This window comes from Adelges cooleyi, unplaced genomic scaffold (genome assembly GCF_023614345.1).
Source record: "Adelges cooleyi isolate 19-005CV unplaced genomic scaffold, UGA_ACOO_1.1 ACOO_flye_CR_arks_rails_tigmint_CR_PRNA_247, whole genome shotgun sequence".
Lineage (NCBI taxonomy): Eukaryota > Metazoa > Arthropoda > Insecta > Hemiptera > Adelgidae > Adelges > Adelges cooleyi.
The window spans coordinates 9,083,469-9,102,057 of NW_026095912.1; the positions used below are offsets into that span (position 1 = coordinate 9,083,469).

At 36.7% G+C, this 18,589-nt stretch overlaps 1 protein-coding gene across 1 annotated transcript in view; it reads left to right on the top strand.

The window, feature by feature from the left end:
* The first annotated feature begins 626 nt into the window (after positions 1–626).
* LOC126836460 (uncharacterized) overlaps positions 627–18,589 on the top strand; it is a 40,070-nt gene continuing 22,107 nt past the window's right edge. The window contains exons 1-2 of the mRNA XM_050569908.1: positions 627–1,016; positions 11,118–11,154. Coding sequence (XP_050425865.1) covers positions 1,000–1,016; positions 11,118–11,154 — 54 coding nt within the window. The 5' untranslated portion in view covers positions 627–999. The remainder of the gene's footprint in view (positions 1,017–11,117; positions 11,155–18,589) is intronic.

Sequence of the window (18,589 nt, forward strand, 5' to 3'; positions counted from 1 at the left end):
TAGTTTTAGTAAAAATTATATGTTAGTTGGGGACTGTGCCTGATTGGTTGATGACATTTTTTCAGAGCCTAAACGAGTTTAGAAGGATTTAAACTTTCCTAGACACTCCCCTCAAGTTGCGCCAATGCCGACCTTCCACATATTGTATAGGTACTGTTTGTTTTTAAAGGTGTCAGCACATCCTCTTCGAAACTGCTGCCCGAGCAACACTTATGCTATGAGATAACCGCTACTGGTTCTTATAATACACGAACGGTGTCTTAATCGTATACCGCGTGCACAGACCTCGTGTATGCCGTGTACAGCACAACATAACGATACGATTGTTATAATATACCTGTTGGTACATTTAAATTGCACCGAAAACTCGGCCGGTGTTGTTTACGTGCCGGTGCACCGTCCGTCATCCATGTAAGGCACGCAGAGGCGGTGAAGAACCATCAGGAAGCCCCACCACCGTCTGCGGACGGGCCACGGTTCGAGCGGGAAAACGCCAAAGACGGCCCCCGCGCTTATTGGCCGAATTCAGCAGAATATTCGCTAGGAAACAGGTGGGAAAACCGAACAACCGATTTTTCCACAGCTCTTCTTCTGCTTGTACCAATGCACTTGCTCTTCTTGTTTCCTTCGGGACACGTTCGTTGTATCAGTGCACCGGCGCCATCGAAACGACAACGACGTCTTGGAAACGCAAACCCCTGTTCAACAACGATCACCGGTTTACCTATTTAGTTATTCGGTTTTCACATATTTATATCGTTCTCCTTGGCTAATTCGTATCGCAGTCGACGGTAAATTCAATTTCAAGTTTCTTCGCTCGAGTCCCGGAGTCGCATCCGAGAAATCGTGCACCCAACGACGGAGAACGATCAGAAATTTTAATTTAAGAAATTCACATAATTTCTAAATTTTATTATTATTTTTTTTTTTTTGCTCTACCGGTCCCGTTCGTTTCCTCAGCAAAAACTTCAATAATCGCGAACACCACATCCCGTCGTAATGATGATATTCTCAAAGTGAGTTTTGTTTATACAGTATATAATATTAACACCATAGATGTAACTAAAAACATTAGTATATAGTGATATGTTTTCCACTCGTTGAACGACCGAACCGGTCAATATATAAATAATATATTTGTCTTATATTGTATTTTACTTAACATCTAACGTGAGAGCTGGTATACCAATATAAGAGGAGTGTTTTTTCTTTTTCTTCTTTATCACCACAGCAGTTTTTCCGGAACGAAAAATGGTTAGTGTTTTTTTCACACACTTCTGTTATTTACGGGGCATCGTCGCAGAAATTGTACACGGTTCGATCCGTTTATACATAAGAATCCATTGGCCGAGTAATTACTCCGGAACGGATGCACCACTTATTTAGCCGACCTGGCGGTGACGACCAACCGAGGACGGTTTACATAATATAATATAATAATAATAATGTTATTATTATATTGGTCTTTTCTCATTAGATTGTTCAAATTTTCTTTAAAAATTAATATTAGTTCTCTCACTTAGCTTTTGGAGCCTTTTGAACATGAAAAATAGGTTAGTTTCCGTTTTGATTGTCAAGTCACCAGACGAAAAACATCATTTTTTTTTTTCAATATAATTTCGAAACCTAACCCTTATTGGTGCACATAAAATATATCATAATTAAAAATATTAAATAAAATATATTCTTATTGATTTTACATAATATATAAATCATAATATGTTAGGCGGAAAACGTTTAAAAAAATCAAATCGAACGGAAGTATGTAATACCTGATTCGGCCCGTTTGCTTGTGATTTTTTTGCGTTTAAATTTTTGTTAAATTTAATTTTTTTTTTGTACCTACTCGGCCGAGCCGCGGTCTGTATATATAGAACATTGCGTGGAACGATAGGTACGGAAAAAAAGATAATTAATCGAGTCCGGGGTGCATTATCGGATGCACCGACCATTGCGGGAGAAAGTGTGGCATAATATATGATTATACCTGTATGGGATACATCTTACGGTCAGTAATAATGTATACTATGCGAATTAAATGATTTCCCGTCGCACTCGGACGCCTCGTGCCGTAATGCGTTATCCGGTTAACGAGAGATTCGGACAAAAAAATATACAAATAAAACAATATTAGATAACCGCGGCACAGACCGTTGCAGTTATGTACAACAATATATCAACCATAACCTGACCAGGGCACTAATAGGCTTCATATTGTTGAAAAATAAATAATAAATTAGTATAAACTGGTTAATTAAAGAAATTGATGTATAAAAAAGCATAAAAAATCATTTTATTACAAGTCTGGGCAGTATTGACGTTATTAAGTTAAATTTAAAAATTGGAATACTTATATAATAAAAATAATAAATTGTTCTATTTTTATATAAATAAATAATAATAAAATAGTTATGTTATTTGGTTTTAATTTACCAAATTAAATTTAATAAACTTAATTTTTTGTATCAAGTAATAATAATAAAAAAATGTATAGTAAAATTATTATTATCAAATAAAATTGTACTAGGACAAAATATAGAGCATATATTTTATAACTTAAAAACCATAATACATTTGGTAAAATAACGTTAATTCAAATTAAATCAAATGCATTTTACAAATTTGTTTTTTTAAACTTGACAACTGGATATATAATCAAAGTTTAATTTAACAATGCCAATAGGTTAAAATCATTAATTTACTCGACCTTGTAAAATAACAATTATAACTTTTATAAATTACAAGTTTTGAATATACCACTAGATAAGGTCAAATTAATTATTTATCTACATATATAGTAAAACATTTAAACAACAATACATTTAACCCTTTCGTGGAAGATTAAACACGTAATAAAAAATTATACACAAAATTTGCAAAACGATTAAAATGATAATACGTTCACAAAAACTCAATAATTATATATTTAGTACTTTGGTGGCTAGTTCTAAGAGCTGTTGTAGTGCCCATAACAATGTAATATAATTTTTAGGCATTTGTAATTTTTAGAAATAATTATAAGTTAACTAATTCATTTTTGACATACAAATATTATGTTTCTTATTAAATATTATTTGAGTTATAAACAAAAATTATTTCTTATTTAATTGTTTAGTACTTTTATGAATAGATATTGTTTTTAAACCCTAATAATACTTTTAGACACGTCTTAAAACAAGTAGAACAATAGATTAAGATCACTTTTTTTTACCAACTTGAGTTAAGTAACTTATAGATAAAAATATATTATTTTAAAGTTATTAAACATTTAATTCATAATAATATTTAAATACCTACTTAATATCTTGAAAGAAAATATCATACCCTTTTATTATTTAGTATAAGTATACTTAATTTATTATCATGCATTCATTTTATTGAATTTAGTCATACATTTTCGTATACTTTAGCCTAAACTTGTACAAGTAAATAGTTCAGAACACCAAGAAACCGAATTAATGTTATCTTTTTTGTAATTTGAATGGTCGATCAATTTTAACGTTAGCTCAACGGAAACTGGGGAGTTAACTAAGAAAACAACATCAGGGAGTTTACAATGTTTCTTTATCATTATTTCTATTTGTTTTTTTTTTAAACAATATATACTGAAAACCAGACACGAATAATTTTTTATTAAGGCTAATACCATTGGTTTCCTCTTCAGGGTATAATTTAGTTTTTATTTAAATTGTCTCTAGGCAGACTGCCGATTTTCCTTCTTGCAAATGATAGTAAGCTTAGGGTAAGCATACTAAGGTCACCAACATTCAGTCAAGTCCTTCGAATACTCATAGTATTGTTTATACACTTAAAAGTATTACTATAAATCATTATCCCTCCCTGCATTATTATCTCATTGGTCGGTCAAACAACGCCAGAGGTTTCTGCAGTGTATTTCCGAGAATATATCTAAAGTCTTCACATTTTAATAGGCAATGTGGTTTGGTTGTAGCAGCAGCAGAAAAAAACGTACAGTAGCAATACAATTTGTATTATTATATTAGGTCCGGGCAATATAGGTATATTAAAGTGTTTAATGACGGGTTAGGCATTGACCATTTGTTTTAATGGTCGGCAATGAAGAGATCACCGCCAACGTCGAGTATAATAACTGGTGAACATATTATTATTGTACTAATCGGATGTATGTAATAGAGTAGGTGGTACCTAGGGAAAGAATACATGACTATTAAGGGTCATGTGCAAGACAATGATGTCAAGACATTAATGTGCAAGTGTCCACTATCGAGCGTCCAGTAAAGTGCTGGCTAAAAATATGTCTAACTTGACGTGTGAGTATATTTAGTTTTTTGGAGAAACATATTTGAAGGACCCCGAACCTATGTACATGTGCTCGAGAAATCCCAAATCGGATACGGTAAAATTTAAAAAATATTTCTAGAGAAAGGGCTGGAGGTCGTTCGACGACACCTGTTGACCAATGACGTTAGGGACGGTCGTCTGTCCATTGAGACAATCGAGCACCGGTAAATATAGATCCGAGTTCTTTGGACGGACCGCCGGAACAGTAATAGCTATAATAATAATAACATAATATAATAATAAAAAAATAATAATTCACGGAGATCTGTACGGTGGACACGCGGGTTTTGCAGTACGTTCACCCTCTGATGGGAGATGATGATATCGGAAGACGTGTCTATACTGTACCTACTGTGGCCGTTTATACACTTATACATGTATATGGTGTTAAGTACGGCTATACACAACAGTTTCCGCTTCACAAGTCATCCGATTGTCCATTTAGAACAGCCGTGGTTTCACCTTTTTTTTTCTTCTCACAGACCGTCCATCCCGAAATGGAACTATTGGAATAGAAACGGCCGCCGTCGCCGTACGATTCGAACGTGATTCTTTTGATTGCATTTTTTTTTTTTTTTGCACCACTTGGTCCTATGTCTTTAATATACTTCGTTTCCGGTGAACGACGACGGCGGGTCTTCTGACCAATACCACAAGGCGTGCGGTGTCGTTTTGTTTTTTTTCTTCTAAATTTAATTTCCACATTGCCCATTGCCAATTGATAGTTGTTTTTTTTTCACTCCGTGTCGCCTTACCTCGTTTCAAAGACAATAAAGCATCGGCATAAGGCCGATCGAATCACATCGATTCGACGATAGTAATTTTTTTCCCCTCCGTTAACCGACAGACGCGTTTACGTCTGCATATTAATCTGTTCCGTATTATAATTGAATCGGTCCATTGTCTTTTGGGTGAAATAAAGAAGAAAAAATTGATACTTATACATAGTCACACTTTATAAATCCCGAAATAGGGTCGTTGACAGCCGAACGGTTCAAAGTTCTATAATACAATTGTTATTTTATTATCCAGTAAATAATTGAGGTGTGAGGGCACATCTAATCCGTTCGAGTCAAGTCTAAATGGCTCATGCATTTTAGTACTGACGTTTAAGTCTCTGGAATCGCAGTAGCTGATGATCCGGGCGTGACTAAAACAGACATCTAGAATCCAGAAATCTACCGTCGCTAAGGAGTAGGTTCAAGTTTAGGACTCGGCTGTGTGTAATAAAACATGTACATAGACAAAAAGTAAGTGTACCTAGTTGGTGCACAGCACGTGACACGACTTTGGCCAACTATTATTATCGCATAACACATTGCATTATTATTATGGGTCTACATACGATTACGAATCTATAGACTTTAATAGGTATGCAGTTTTTTTCATAGATGTCTGTGTAACGGAATTTATAATATTTATTTGTTTTTCATACTTTTCCTCCATTGAAAAACACCCGAAAGACATTTGTATATTATGATTTGTACCGTGATGTGTAACGGGTGATTCGGTTTTGTGTCTATATACATACATGCATTTTTTTCTGCTCTATTCATTGCCTCTTTTGCTCCCACCACAATATATACACAAATCAGTCAGTAAACTAACATGCGTGTACGACAACAACTACGATATAATAATAATAATAATCATAATACACGTTGGCAATGGCATTGTGCGTTCCGGTCGAATTGTATAAGAAATAATAATCGCAACGGTCTTCAGACCATTCCCGTCTTTTCTTTACCGTTTCCCAAAGCAAGTACAATGTTTTCGGCCGGTCCTTGCTTAGAGCTTTAAGGTATGCGTCGACGATATTCTTAACCGTCAATTTGCTTACAGGCGACAATAGGGAACGCTTGCTAAAAAACACGGTAGTACGCTAAGCGCGATACAAGTCATAGTAAACTACCTGCCAAGTATTATTATATATAATTTTAATAAGACTGTCTAAAAAAAACTGTGATTCGAAATAATTTAGTACCGATAGACTAGGAAAATGTGTATTCCACAACCTCAGGAAAAACCCAGAAAATTATAGAAGAAATAATACAATATCACATTGATAGCTGTAGAATTTCCCTCTAAAACACTTTTTCATCAACGACGAGATTAATTTGACAAAACGTTACAGTCAGTCACGCTTTTCTTACACGCACTAAAGTAACAATTAAACCGCTTTTTCGGGATCATCTATTTAGGATGTAATAATATAATACACAATATTATGACACAGAGCTATTCATTTCAGCTTGTAATTCCATCGGTTATTACCTGCTGCAGTCTGTAAGCTGCAAGATTTCGGTACATAGGTTTAGGTAATAGTTATAAATCTCAAATTGAAATGGAAAAATAATTATGTAATATAAGTGATCTCGTCCGGTACTCGTTAAGTTTATTATTACTTATTTTTTTTTCCTTCACTCAATTGGGTATTCGGTTACATCTGCTTTTTCAAATGCCCGCTACGAGGTGCTAAGTAAGAACAGTTATAAACTAGTATTATTATTGTTGTTGTATCGGTTTTGGTCCGTTTGTTTGGGAACGTTGACGTAGATAGGGGAAAAAAACGCACACACGATTGCGTTACGGTGTTGTAACGAATCGAATGCCATATTTTTGTGTACGGCCCAGGGCTGTGTAATAGCGCGGTAACTCTGCGATAATCCAACAATTGCGTATGAACTGCCAAAAATTCCATCTGTGAGAAAAGATTTGTGTGGATGTGTGAAAAACGGTGGCCGTGTATTGTGTTCACTGATCGGCCATATCATTCGGATTACCCGAGTAACGGTCATACCTACATACATATTGTACATAAGAAAATAGCAATTGTCATAAAATCGTCATGGAAAAAAGAACCTCGAGTTACCGTAAGTTTATAAACGTTAGCTTTTTCCCATTCTTCGTTTTTTTTTACCGGCCAACAGTTACACTGTTTTTGCCGAATGGGTTAAAAAAAAAGTTGGGCTGTTTAGTTAGGTTTATCTTTTCCGACATAAGAGTTCTTCATCCAAAAACGGCTGTTGGTGAATTGCATCCGAACAGGTGTTACACCGCTATCAAGTTTACTCATCATTGCCGCGGATTTTGTTTTTGAAAATCCACTTTACCCGATAGATTTCTAGGGGTTTCCTATAGAATGGTTCTTAATCGCTCAAAACATTATGAATAATCCTTGTTTGTAATGACGATGATAAAAATAAACTTGAGTTTTTCAGCCAATGCTGGGGTAAATAAAAAATTATTGGCATAATATTTGGATTGAGTACAAAAGTTAACAAAAACATTAACAACTACGCCTTATGAAATGCTTAGATAGAACTTTTCATATAGTAGAACGTACTGGTTTCGTCGAAAACCTAACCTAATTAGATTGTTGTAGTACGTTTGAAATACAAGCGCAGGGTCTTGTGGCACCATTACAGTCGACCTTAATATGTATAATAATATATATTCACTGTGATATGCCCTAAAAATTAAAAAAAAAACAAAAATCCGAGTCCTTAACGCGCTTGTTATTTTCGCGTACAATTAATTATTCGATTGATTTTTTTCACACTTCCGATATAAACCCTTTTGATCGATTTAAAATACGCGCGTGTGACAATGACTTAATAGTTTTTTTTTTGCAACCGAAATGAACAAAAAAAAACAAGAAAATCGCTTAGTCGCCGTGTGACAACGTTAGGTACTTATAATAATATTATAATATATACCTTCATTTTGGCCGCGTCTCTCATGGCTTATAGTTTTTGCCTGTCTTAAAGATTTCAACGGATGTAACTATTATGATACAAACATGCTCTCCGTGTGTCGCCAATATGAGCCAAATTATATTACTATTATTATTATTATGTAGGCCACGCGTTTAATAATATTATCATAGGGAAAACGACTAAACGGCCGCGTTCTACTTACTGCAAACCCATTGTTTTTATGGCTGATTTGGCAGACCTTAGCGAGGTCACGGTGTCGAGGGAAAAAAAAGACCTCTACGACATTGTAATCTAGGGCGCAATTTACAAAATTCCTGTACACTAATAATTAATTATATGGAGTACCCGGACACAGTCGGGCGTTTGTTTGGGTCTTATATGGCGACAGGTGTTTTTATTTTTTTTTAAGTATGTTTGACACTAAACACAAGACAAGTAGTCTTCCTCTCCGTCCACGTGCGAGCGACTTAGGCTTTGGATTATTCTTATCTGAGTACTCGGACGAGCACGATACGATGGACAGTTAGGGGCTGTCGAGCCATTTTATGTTTTTTTAAGCCAAAGAGTTTTTCGAAGAGGCCTTACGGCTATGCCAGGACGAATTGAAGCCCTGTTGACGTTGTAAGATTTTCGTGTCCCTTAAAGTCAACTGCGATGGGATCCTTCGGGTATTCTTCATGTAGTTCCCGATCAACTGTAAATGGTGCGATAATGTACCGGTTATATTATTATTATGCCGCCGAGACACGGCGTACGCCGTCATAATAAAACAACAATAAAAATGACTCTTTTCCAGTTGGTTGGGTACGCATCGTTCGATGGATGGCCCAAACCCGGGAACAGTACCGTTACCGCAAAGTTAGGCTAGTGGCACGCTCGTACCACTACAACTACCATTACTACTACTACCACCACCGCTACCGCCACCGTTGTATTGCAAAATGTACCGTTTGGCGATAAAAGAAAAAAATTATAATAATAAAAAAAAAAAATAGGAAGAAACGCGAAGATGATGATGTTAATTATAGTTATAGACAATGTAAGACCTAAAAAACATATATATATATATATATATATTTGTTATTATGCAAATATGCTCAATACGCAAATTATATAGCGCAACGGACGACCTTAACCCGAACCAAGTCCGTCGGCGAATGCTATTAGTTCCAAACGTCAAATGTTTGATTTATGCCAACACATTTATACGCAGGTCTAATGGAAAGCGAGTGGATGGATATCAAGCATCTGCCGTAAATCAGATCAATCAGGCTCTGTCTTGATAATTGACAACGAACAAATGTATGTGATTTATCCGAAAATGTGGGATTAACGAAAAAGGTTGTGACGTTTTGAAGGGCGTATAAAACTGTGGCTTAAGGGTTTCATTTTTTTTTACAAAAAGTTTCATAACTAGATTTTTGTTCTAGGAATACCATTAGAAGAGGGTAGTTATATTTACACGTTTAGCTGTCTTAATATGATATTTTGCAACGATTTCTTTTACATGTATTCAAAATATTGTTTGTCTGCTCACACGTAACATTTAAAAAAATATTTCGCACTCTACTTGTTAAGATTTAGACGGAAGTCTGTGAATTCGTTTGAATAATCGAAATGAGAAGTTTTGCTCGTAGATCTGTATCTCGTGTTTTGTACGCGCGTTGTTCCCATCGGATGGCCGGCCGCCCTCTCCGCCCGTGGAAACCTTATATCTGTTTAATGCTGTCCGACTATGTGTTATGTCTATATCTGGTATAGGTATGTACATTTTGTACAGGTACCGTTCGGTACCGTATTGTGGTGTCGACGATTAATAATAATAATATTGTAACGTCGGCTGACACGTCGTACGGCGCGCGAATTCACATGAAAACGGGTAGCGCGCAGACGTCGGGCAAAAACAGTTAGCGAAATCATTATTGTTATAATTATTATAACGATCGCTGGCACAGGAGTCGGCGACCATAGCGGGTCTATTAAAACGCAATTTTGGTGTTTTTTCGAAAAAAAAAAAAGTGTTATTTCTGGGGTAAACAATGGACGGCGTCGGGAAACGTGACACATTTTACAGGCCGATGCAGCCGGCTACGAGACGCGTCATTAGACGAGGAGGCGAGAGATGAACACAAAATTAATTCGAAAAAAATGAATACACACGACCATGTAAAATATTGAAAATAATTAATTATACACAGGGTCGACGGCGGCGGCTGTGTTTAATAGTCACTGCCGTTCGCCTGTTTATATACCGTTATACCTACCTACCCAGAGTGTCATCCCGGCGAGAAGCTGTGAGCAATATTAATTTTGTTCTAAGCACACCGAGCTTCCATTCCATACTCCATCATATTGTGTCGTTCACACTGGATTGGCCAACGGCGTAATGTGATTTCACGGCGAAGCGGGGCTGCTGTACTATATGAAACGCTATATCAGCAATGCTATAGGGGTCGATTGTTCAAGAGTCGAAAAATCGTAGTCACTTTGATCTGATGGCACGAGCATATTGGATTTTCGGTTTTCTAGACTCGGAAGACACCCGAGGGCCGTCTTCAATTCAATGTAATCGCTTCCGATCGGATTGGTTCTGTTTTCTTATAAACGCTTAGTGTGTGATTCTCACAACCCTCTATTTCGATGAAATCCAATAAAATCTCTACCTCTGTATGTGCAACCTCGCCTACAAAAGAGCCAATATGACATTTAAAACTTTTGTGCACATATAGAAATTCGGGTGGATCTCTTTTAAGAAAGTGCGATTTAGTTTATTGGTTTTCAGTTCCGGGGCGTAATACTGTTTAAAAGTGTTACGACCATTGTTACTAATGGCGAGGAAGGGCTTAGGGCATTTCAGAACCCTTCAAGCTCCAGCAGAATTTAAGTATAAAAACAGGAGAAAACGTTTATACTTATAACTTTTAGTGTATAAAAAAACATAATAGACAGTTATTAAGTGTTCCAATTTAACTTTTAAGTTTAAACTAATATTAACATCATCAAATAAACTCAAAACATGTAAACCTTAGTATTAATACTCATTTATTAACCGAATTTCTGTTTGTTTCATTTCAGATGTCAGTATGCGGCGTTCACGTTAATACTACTACAGGTAAGCGCATTAAACTATTTTGTTGTTGATTTGAATGATATTTACCAAGTATTCATACTGTGGACAGTCAATTAAAAAAAAAAATTGCAGATTTAAATAATACCATTTGAATGGTATACAAGAGAAAGCAAATTAAATAACACACACTTTCTTATAAACACATTCATCTAAATTTTCTTGGCATAACAGCCAGTAATACGCCTCAGAAATCTTCATTTGTGTTTTCATATCTAACTAATCAACTAAAGAAAAATTGGGATAGTCTTTATAAATTCAAAGTACACTTATGGTATCTATCTGTAGCTACTTTGATATTTAATTATTATTGTCTGAGTAAATAGGAAAATCATATTTAGATCAAAAATATTTAATTATTGTTAGTATTTTTTAATCCGCCCAAACCTTAAAATTAGTAGTAAAAGAAATGATAAAAATTACCGCATAATTTATTTATACTTTTCATAAGAAATGATACAGCACCAAACCCATGTTAATATTGAAGAAATCTAAACGCTTCGAACGAACACAAAGTATATACTAAATATTATGAAAAAATGTAAAAAATGTAAAAAAATTAATGGTTTTGTATTGTCGGATTAGACCGCAATTGAGGTTTTATTTCAAATAAATAGCAAAAAAAAAAAACAAGAAATACCGTTTTGATATGTGCAAAAAAAAACCACCGCGACAGCGCCTTATTGTATGATGTGTGATTTTTAACGTGACGATGCTGTAATACGTATAGGTGCAAGTTTTTTTCTTCTAATATTCACACAGGTTAAAAAAAAACACATAAATGGGTTACCCGTAAAACCACAATAGACGAAACGAGTCACCTACATACACCGGACGACATTATAGTGTCATGCGGAAACAAGGTGTTTCACGGGTAAATTATAGACACCATGTGTGAACTATGTTGTTGTCCGACGAATGAATGTGTACAATTATTATTATTCAGACCAACAGTTGTTTTTTTTTCTTACGGTTTTCCGTAAATGATCGTCTGGAGTCATTTTAAGATACGGCGGTGGCACCGCATCCGAATTAAATAGCTAGAGGTGGGAAAATCGGCATAGGTACTATGCCGATATATCGATATCTATTGATCTTAGATCTATAAAAATGATGACGACAATTAATGAATTTTAACAGTAATTGTCATCCGTGAGATGTGATTAGCTGTGACCAATTATTCAATAGTGATAATTAACACGACGTCCATGTTCATTATACAGTATATACGGTGATAGTTTTGTCATGGTCTACAGCATTGCAATTCAAAATCATCCACCTTAGAAGCCGGACCATCGGCTGACCCGGTGGACCGGCAAATTTGGATTGATTCTTTCACACACACTTGACGACTCACAGATTCACAACACATAGCGGATGGACATCTTAGCTCGTCGGCATACTTTCATCAGAAATCCGTTTATTGGACCTCGGTGGATTCACGGTCCGTGTGGGCAATCTCCGAGGCGATGGGTTGTGCAACGTCGTCAGTTCGCCACGGCGTAACGGCTGGCCTGGCGAGGACGATTGCGGCAGATCCGACGAAGGTCGGCGATCAATGATCACACTTTGAGATCTATATGTGCCAACTTAGAACGAACACAATGCCGGAAATAAACAGCGCATCGCCTCACATCTGGCCCAACAAATCGCATTCGTCGACTTGTTAACACAGAGACAAGCGACTCAACCACGAGTCTATCATAAAGCGGACTTTGTTTAGGAATGAGTCATCGAGTCTTAAAGTTCTTACTCATTAACCTAAAAAGTTGGCCAGAAGTTGGATGGAATCGAAGGTATCGTTTCTTTTGTCACTGTTGGTTTTTCAGCAGATCTCTGGAAGACAGTAATCTAGCGCACGCGCTTTGGTTTCCGACCGCGGTATTTAACCTCCACTGGTGTAACACGACTGTGTAGACTATAGAATATGCAGATAACGTTGTGGATTGGCATAAACCGATGATGGAATGCCCGCCGTCTCTTTAACCGCGTGCATAATGATCTGGAACTACAATAACAATTGTAATTCATTATTATGATTAGGTATTATGATACTACGAGCACCACCTGCCAGTGTTAACAAAAAAATGTACATAGAGACCCGTTTGCGTTACGGATTGACATGTCGGAGTGGTTTTCGGAAAACAACCAAAAGAAGATGTTGGACTGATCACCGAGGCAGTACTGATGGCGACGACCGTGATAATATTCCTTTCACATACAACGCAACGGCCGTTTTCTTGGAAGTGTGATTTTTTCATTTCAAATTTCCGTCCAATTACACGGTACGCCACATGTGATGTGTGTTTGCCTATAACTGCGTTTGGCGTTTGGTCCGGACCACAATCGAACGGTATACACACACATATTATGAAAGCAACGACAATATTTTATACAAAAGACATGTCAATATTGTGTTTATTGTATATGATAGCATTGTAGTGTACGGCAGCTCCTCGTGCCTCGGTCGTCCGACATAGATGACCGGGTCGGGACAATTCAATTACCGCAATAATACAAAATACAACACAAAAATAATATAGTTGTAATTTATTGCAATACATGAACGATATTCTGACCAAGACATATCTCGTGAACCGCTCTGTATCGATACCGTTAGGCGAATCATAATAATATTAATAATAACAGCTATTGTATAATACACTCGGTAATGATAATAATTACATCCGTTTGGAATAAATAATAATACAATAATAATAATACGAAGAACCGTGCAGTTTATAAGAGTATGGGAGAAAAGACACACTGGCGCTTTGTGACTCTGTTGTAGAACGTTATTTACAGTAATACCGAGGAAACAAAGTAAACGTGCTACGACCAAAAGAGGAACCGCCGAAGGCTGAGGAAACTGGCGAGTGACTCGGTGTGTAGGGCTCTAGCGCCGGTTTAAGGGTGGTTTTTTAAACATTACTTAAGTAGGCTACTTACGACGCATTTTGCTGTTTACTCTTAGGATCGTGCGAAATTTAAGGCGACCATTCGGCCAAACGGAATCGGACTGGGTGATTTAAACATTTTTTTTTTGCTGGTACGTTTTTCGGCCGGTTGCTCCTGGTAAAGTACGGTAGCATAACATCATGGCGATGCGAATTCGTCACGTTATCGATTGCCGCTGTATAACAATGGACCGCTCAGCGGTGTGTATATTTGAATCGTGAGATTTCGATGGGAAACAGGTGCACAGAGCGTTATTATCGTTTGTCATTGACATCTCTCTACGCACCGACACCGGCGGTGGCAGCGATTGCGGTCTCTCGGTCTCTCTTCTGCCACTGCTGCTCTAATCGGTAAATTCCGTCCAGGCGTCAACGTCCTCTCCGGGCACCGCGTTTCCACCGTTCGACCTTTTTATCGCACCATTACGCTACCATAATAGCACTAATATCGTCTATTAATACCTGTTGTAATTGGAGATAATCATGGATCATCTGCGAACAACCGCACGCCAGGAGACGCGATAGTAGCCGGACGACACGGCATGGGATCTGCTAATGCAGTGGCATCGCACAAAACACTACTGGGTCCGAGGCGAGGCGATTAAAGACAAATAAAGCTATTGCACTTTACATATACCAGACGAACTTTTTAAAGGAACAATTCCCCAAGACAGCAATATGGGATTGACACAGTGGAGTTGTATTTCTTGTGGATTTCAAACATTGGCAAACATTTATTACATACGATTGTTCACAATGAATCTCCAATAAAACCGGTCAACGGACGACAAAGTATAATGGGGGAATTCGTGGACTCGTGAAGGCGAGGAAGGAATATAGTCTATAGATATGAGCACTACCATCGAGATAACATCGATAAGTGGTTAGGAGTAATACGATTATAAAAAGTTAAAATGTCGGTTAATAGAGTACAAGTGTATTATACGAGCGCAGGCAGACGGTGTTGCATTGTGTTACAACATAAATGTAATAATAATGAAAAACATATGTAATAATGCAGAGTCTTCGAAACAAGTCGGGAGGAGAGAAGAGAAATGACAAGATAGCGTTTTTCAATAGATATACCGTTGCGGGTAGACTTACAATCGTCGCCGGCTGATGATAATATGTGTCCAATTTTTGCGTACACAAGCCGTAATAATGCACGTACGTTTGTGTGTATGGTCATATTATTATTATTATTATTAGTGTGCGAGTGTTATTCTTTGACTGACGACTGTCGAGACACATATAATATTATAACTGTACACCTGTACGAATGTGAACAAAACGATTGTTCGGCAGTCGGTTGGTTTTTATTATTATCATTGCACACATTAAACGGATTCTCGTTGTTGTGTGTACCGTGTACTCACTCACTTGTTATTATGTTATTACGCTCGTGACAAACAAACACGTGGAACTTTTCTTGTTTACACACATTGTTCTCTTTGGGGTTTTGTCTGCTTCTGTGTATGCGTATGTGTATTGGATATTTCTGTCCGTCGTGTCTGTATGCCGAGAATTCAAATGGTTCGCGGATCCTTGCGCGGGGGCTTTGGTTCTGTCGTATAGAATTGAGATAAGACGGTTATGTTGTTTTCTTCTGCCTCGCGACTCTGCGGTAAAGCACATTAGCAGCTCTTAAAATACACCACCGTCGATGGCGCGATGCGATAACTACTAGTGTGCTCGTGGGAGCACAAGATGTTGTAATTTTTTTCAACAATTGTTGTGCACTCCATCTTAATAGTCTCTGCACTGCTACCGAAAATCCGTTAACATGGTCACACACATGCAATCACATCCGGCCGTGTAAAAAACATCATGACCGCGCACATCGGTAACGTGACTCCGCACGGATGTCGTGTACGACCGGCATAAGTTATTTTATCACATACAAAATAATATTATAATAATAAAGACAACAATTGGATAATACGATTTGGCGGACAAGGTTTTTTTTTTACATAATAACGGCCGGCCGATATAAAGGGAGAGAAAGAGAGGGAGACAATCGATTATATTATAATAATATAATAGTCATGTAGTCAAGCTGCTTGTCACGGCATGTATTGATCCTATCAGCGTGATACCCGTTGTAAAACCAGGGATGTCTTCTGTACTTTTGGGTCTAAAAAGGGTCGATCGAAAATAATACTGCCAATTAACGTAACTTTTTCAATAATAAACATAGAAGTATGATTTTATTTTGTCGACAATAACTAAGACTTCAAATTTCTATGATAAGTATTAGTCCTTTCAGACCCAAGTATAGACATTAACCTTTGAGACTGGAGAACTTTGAGTATCTGTATAATATAAATATGTTTATAATCCGATATTTTAGAAGACGACGTTTTAGAGTAATTAAAACCTAACCTAACCATAACATTCCTCTGTGTTTGCCACTGGTGAAAATATTTTGAAGTGGAAGTGAAACCATAGTTCAGATTATAAACTGACGGGCAAAGATTAAGGTTTACCTCGACCTAAGCACATACCTCTTGTAAAGGATAGGGCATAATTTACTATACAAATAGTGTAATAAAATTCAAAAAGTGTACACTAACAGGTTTGTAAAGCAGACAGAACAACTATGAACAAACACAAGAGCATGGCGTAAGAGGGTTGAAGTGGTCAACCTCACTCGTATGAGTCTGTGTGTACACAAGGTTCATTATAGGCTGTCTTTTGAATATTGTTTTTTTTTTCATTTTGATAACAAGGGTTCCGAGCTCCTTCTCGGATATGGTATCAGGTTGAACATGCTAAAAATTGCATAGATTCAACTATTAGTTTGATCATTTTCAGATCTATCCATGTTGACGTAATTAGTTGACTGACGTTTCGAACCCATTGCACGGTTAAACGGGTTATTAAGTATAACGTTGCGCAGCTCTTTTCTAAGTACATGCATTCACAAGATCCACCGCGACTTATCTGACAACCTAATAATAATTATTATTAGTTTCCCGGATTTACATGCTCCGGTTTTGTTACCTCGTTGAAATTAAAATAGGCGGTTTTCCCAGTAATGTTTGCCATGCACATTAACTAGCGTGTGTCTTTATGTGTCTTATTGATTTTCTTTGCCAAGTGTCTGGTCACGGTAATGTCTGTACTTTATGAATTATGAAAATAAAACAAATAAACATAATCTTTACAATTAAAACAATGCGATTCTATAATGGTTTAATGTGTGATTTATGCAAAGTAAAACATGAAATCTGACTTAATCAGTATCAACCGATTGGCTGTTGTATGCAATCTCGGTCAAATGTAATAATAAGATCATGTTATTTATTTAATCAACGTTAATTTAATTATAAAAGTATTAAAAGTTCATTGTATCTTACGTCTTATATCGACAGAATTCTCTTATTTTTCGTTTATTAATAAAACCCCGTGTCTTTTGATCCAACGTATAAAATTTATCTAGACGGCTTCGCGATTTTGCCAGTTGTATGTATATACATTTATAACGTTGAGCTTTTAATTATTATTGCTTTTACCGCGAACTTAACGGAGTACACAAAGGGACCGTGCGTTTGGGAAAAAAGGGAAGACGCCGTCGCAATTACGACAATTGCATTTTTCCCTTATTGACAATACCCGGAACCGGAATACCGCGAATTCTGAATCTCGCTGATTGAAATCTGCTTTGTATTTCATCGTTTTTCCTTAACCGAGTAAATTAGTAAAAAAAATATATATCTATATATTACACGACGGCGGGTAATAATAATACGGCCAAACGGAGCGAAGACGAATTTAATATTTGGGAATGTGTAAAGCGCACTTTATACCTTTACCGGTTCGCCGAATTCGGTCCTCGGAGGTTCGCTCTGTACCGAAAGCGCAAAAAACGAAATATAATTTAATTACACATTGCAATATTACTAATACAATACGGAGAAAAAGAAAAAAGAACATCCAATAACGAGGTCGCTGCTCGTATCTTCTGCCCGACATATCCGGACCGTATCTAAAGGTCGCATAGTATTACTAGTATTATTCGTTGATGTACGTTGTTATTCTATTATAATATATTCAAAACTGTCGAGAAAATTAGTTGCTAAATATATAAAATAAAACAAAAATAACCTACGGTTGGTCATTTTATTCAAGGACGCGATAACCTAAACAATCCGCGTCTTTGAACGGTAACTAATGTATGATAAAAAAAAAATCAACACCTTAATCATCTAAAAAACGTGTATGCCGTTTGCCAAAGTAGAGCAAATAATGACATATGATAGAAATAGGTATTTTGAAGTAGAAGGAACGTACACAGAAAATAAATGCTAGTGGTCAAAAGAGCTTAGAGTGTCTCTAAAACCCCCATGTTCCTCTTTAGGTCAAGGTCGAGTTTGAGAAAAGAATACAATTGAAATTGGCCGTCCTTATAAATTTTCGCAAATATTATTGTCCAAAGTGCCAAGGAAGCGGTAAGAAGGGTA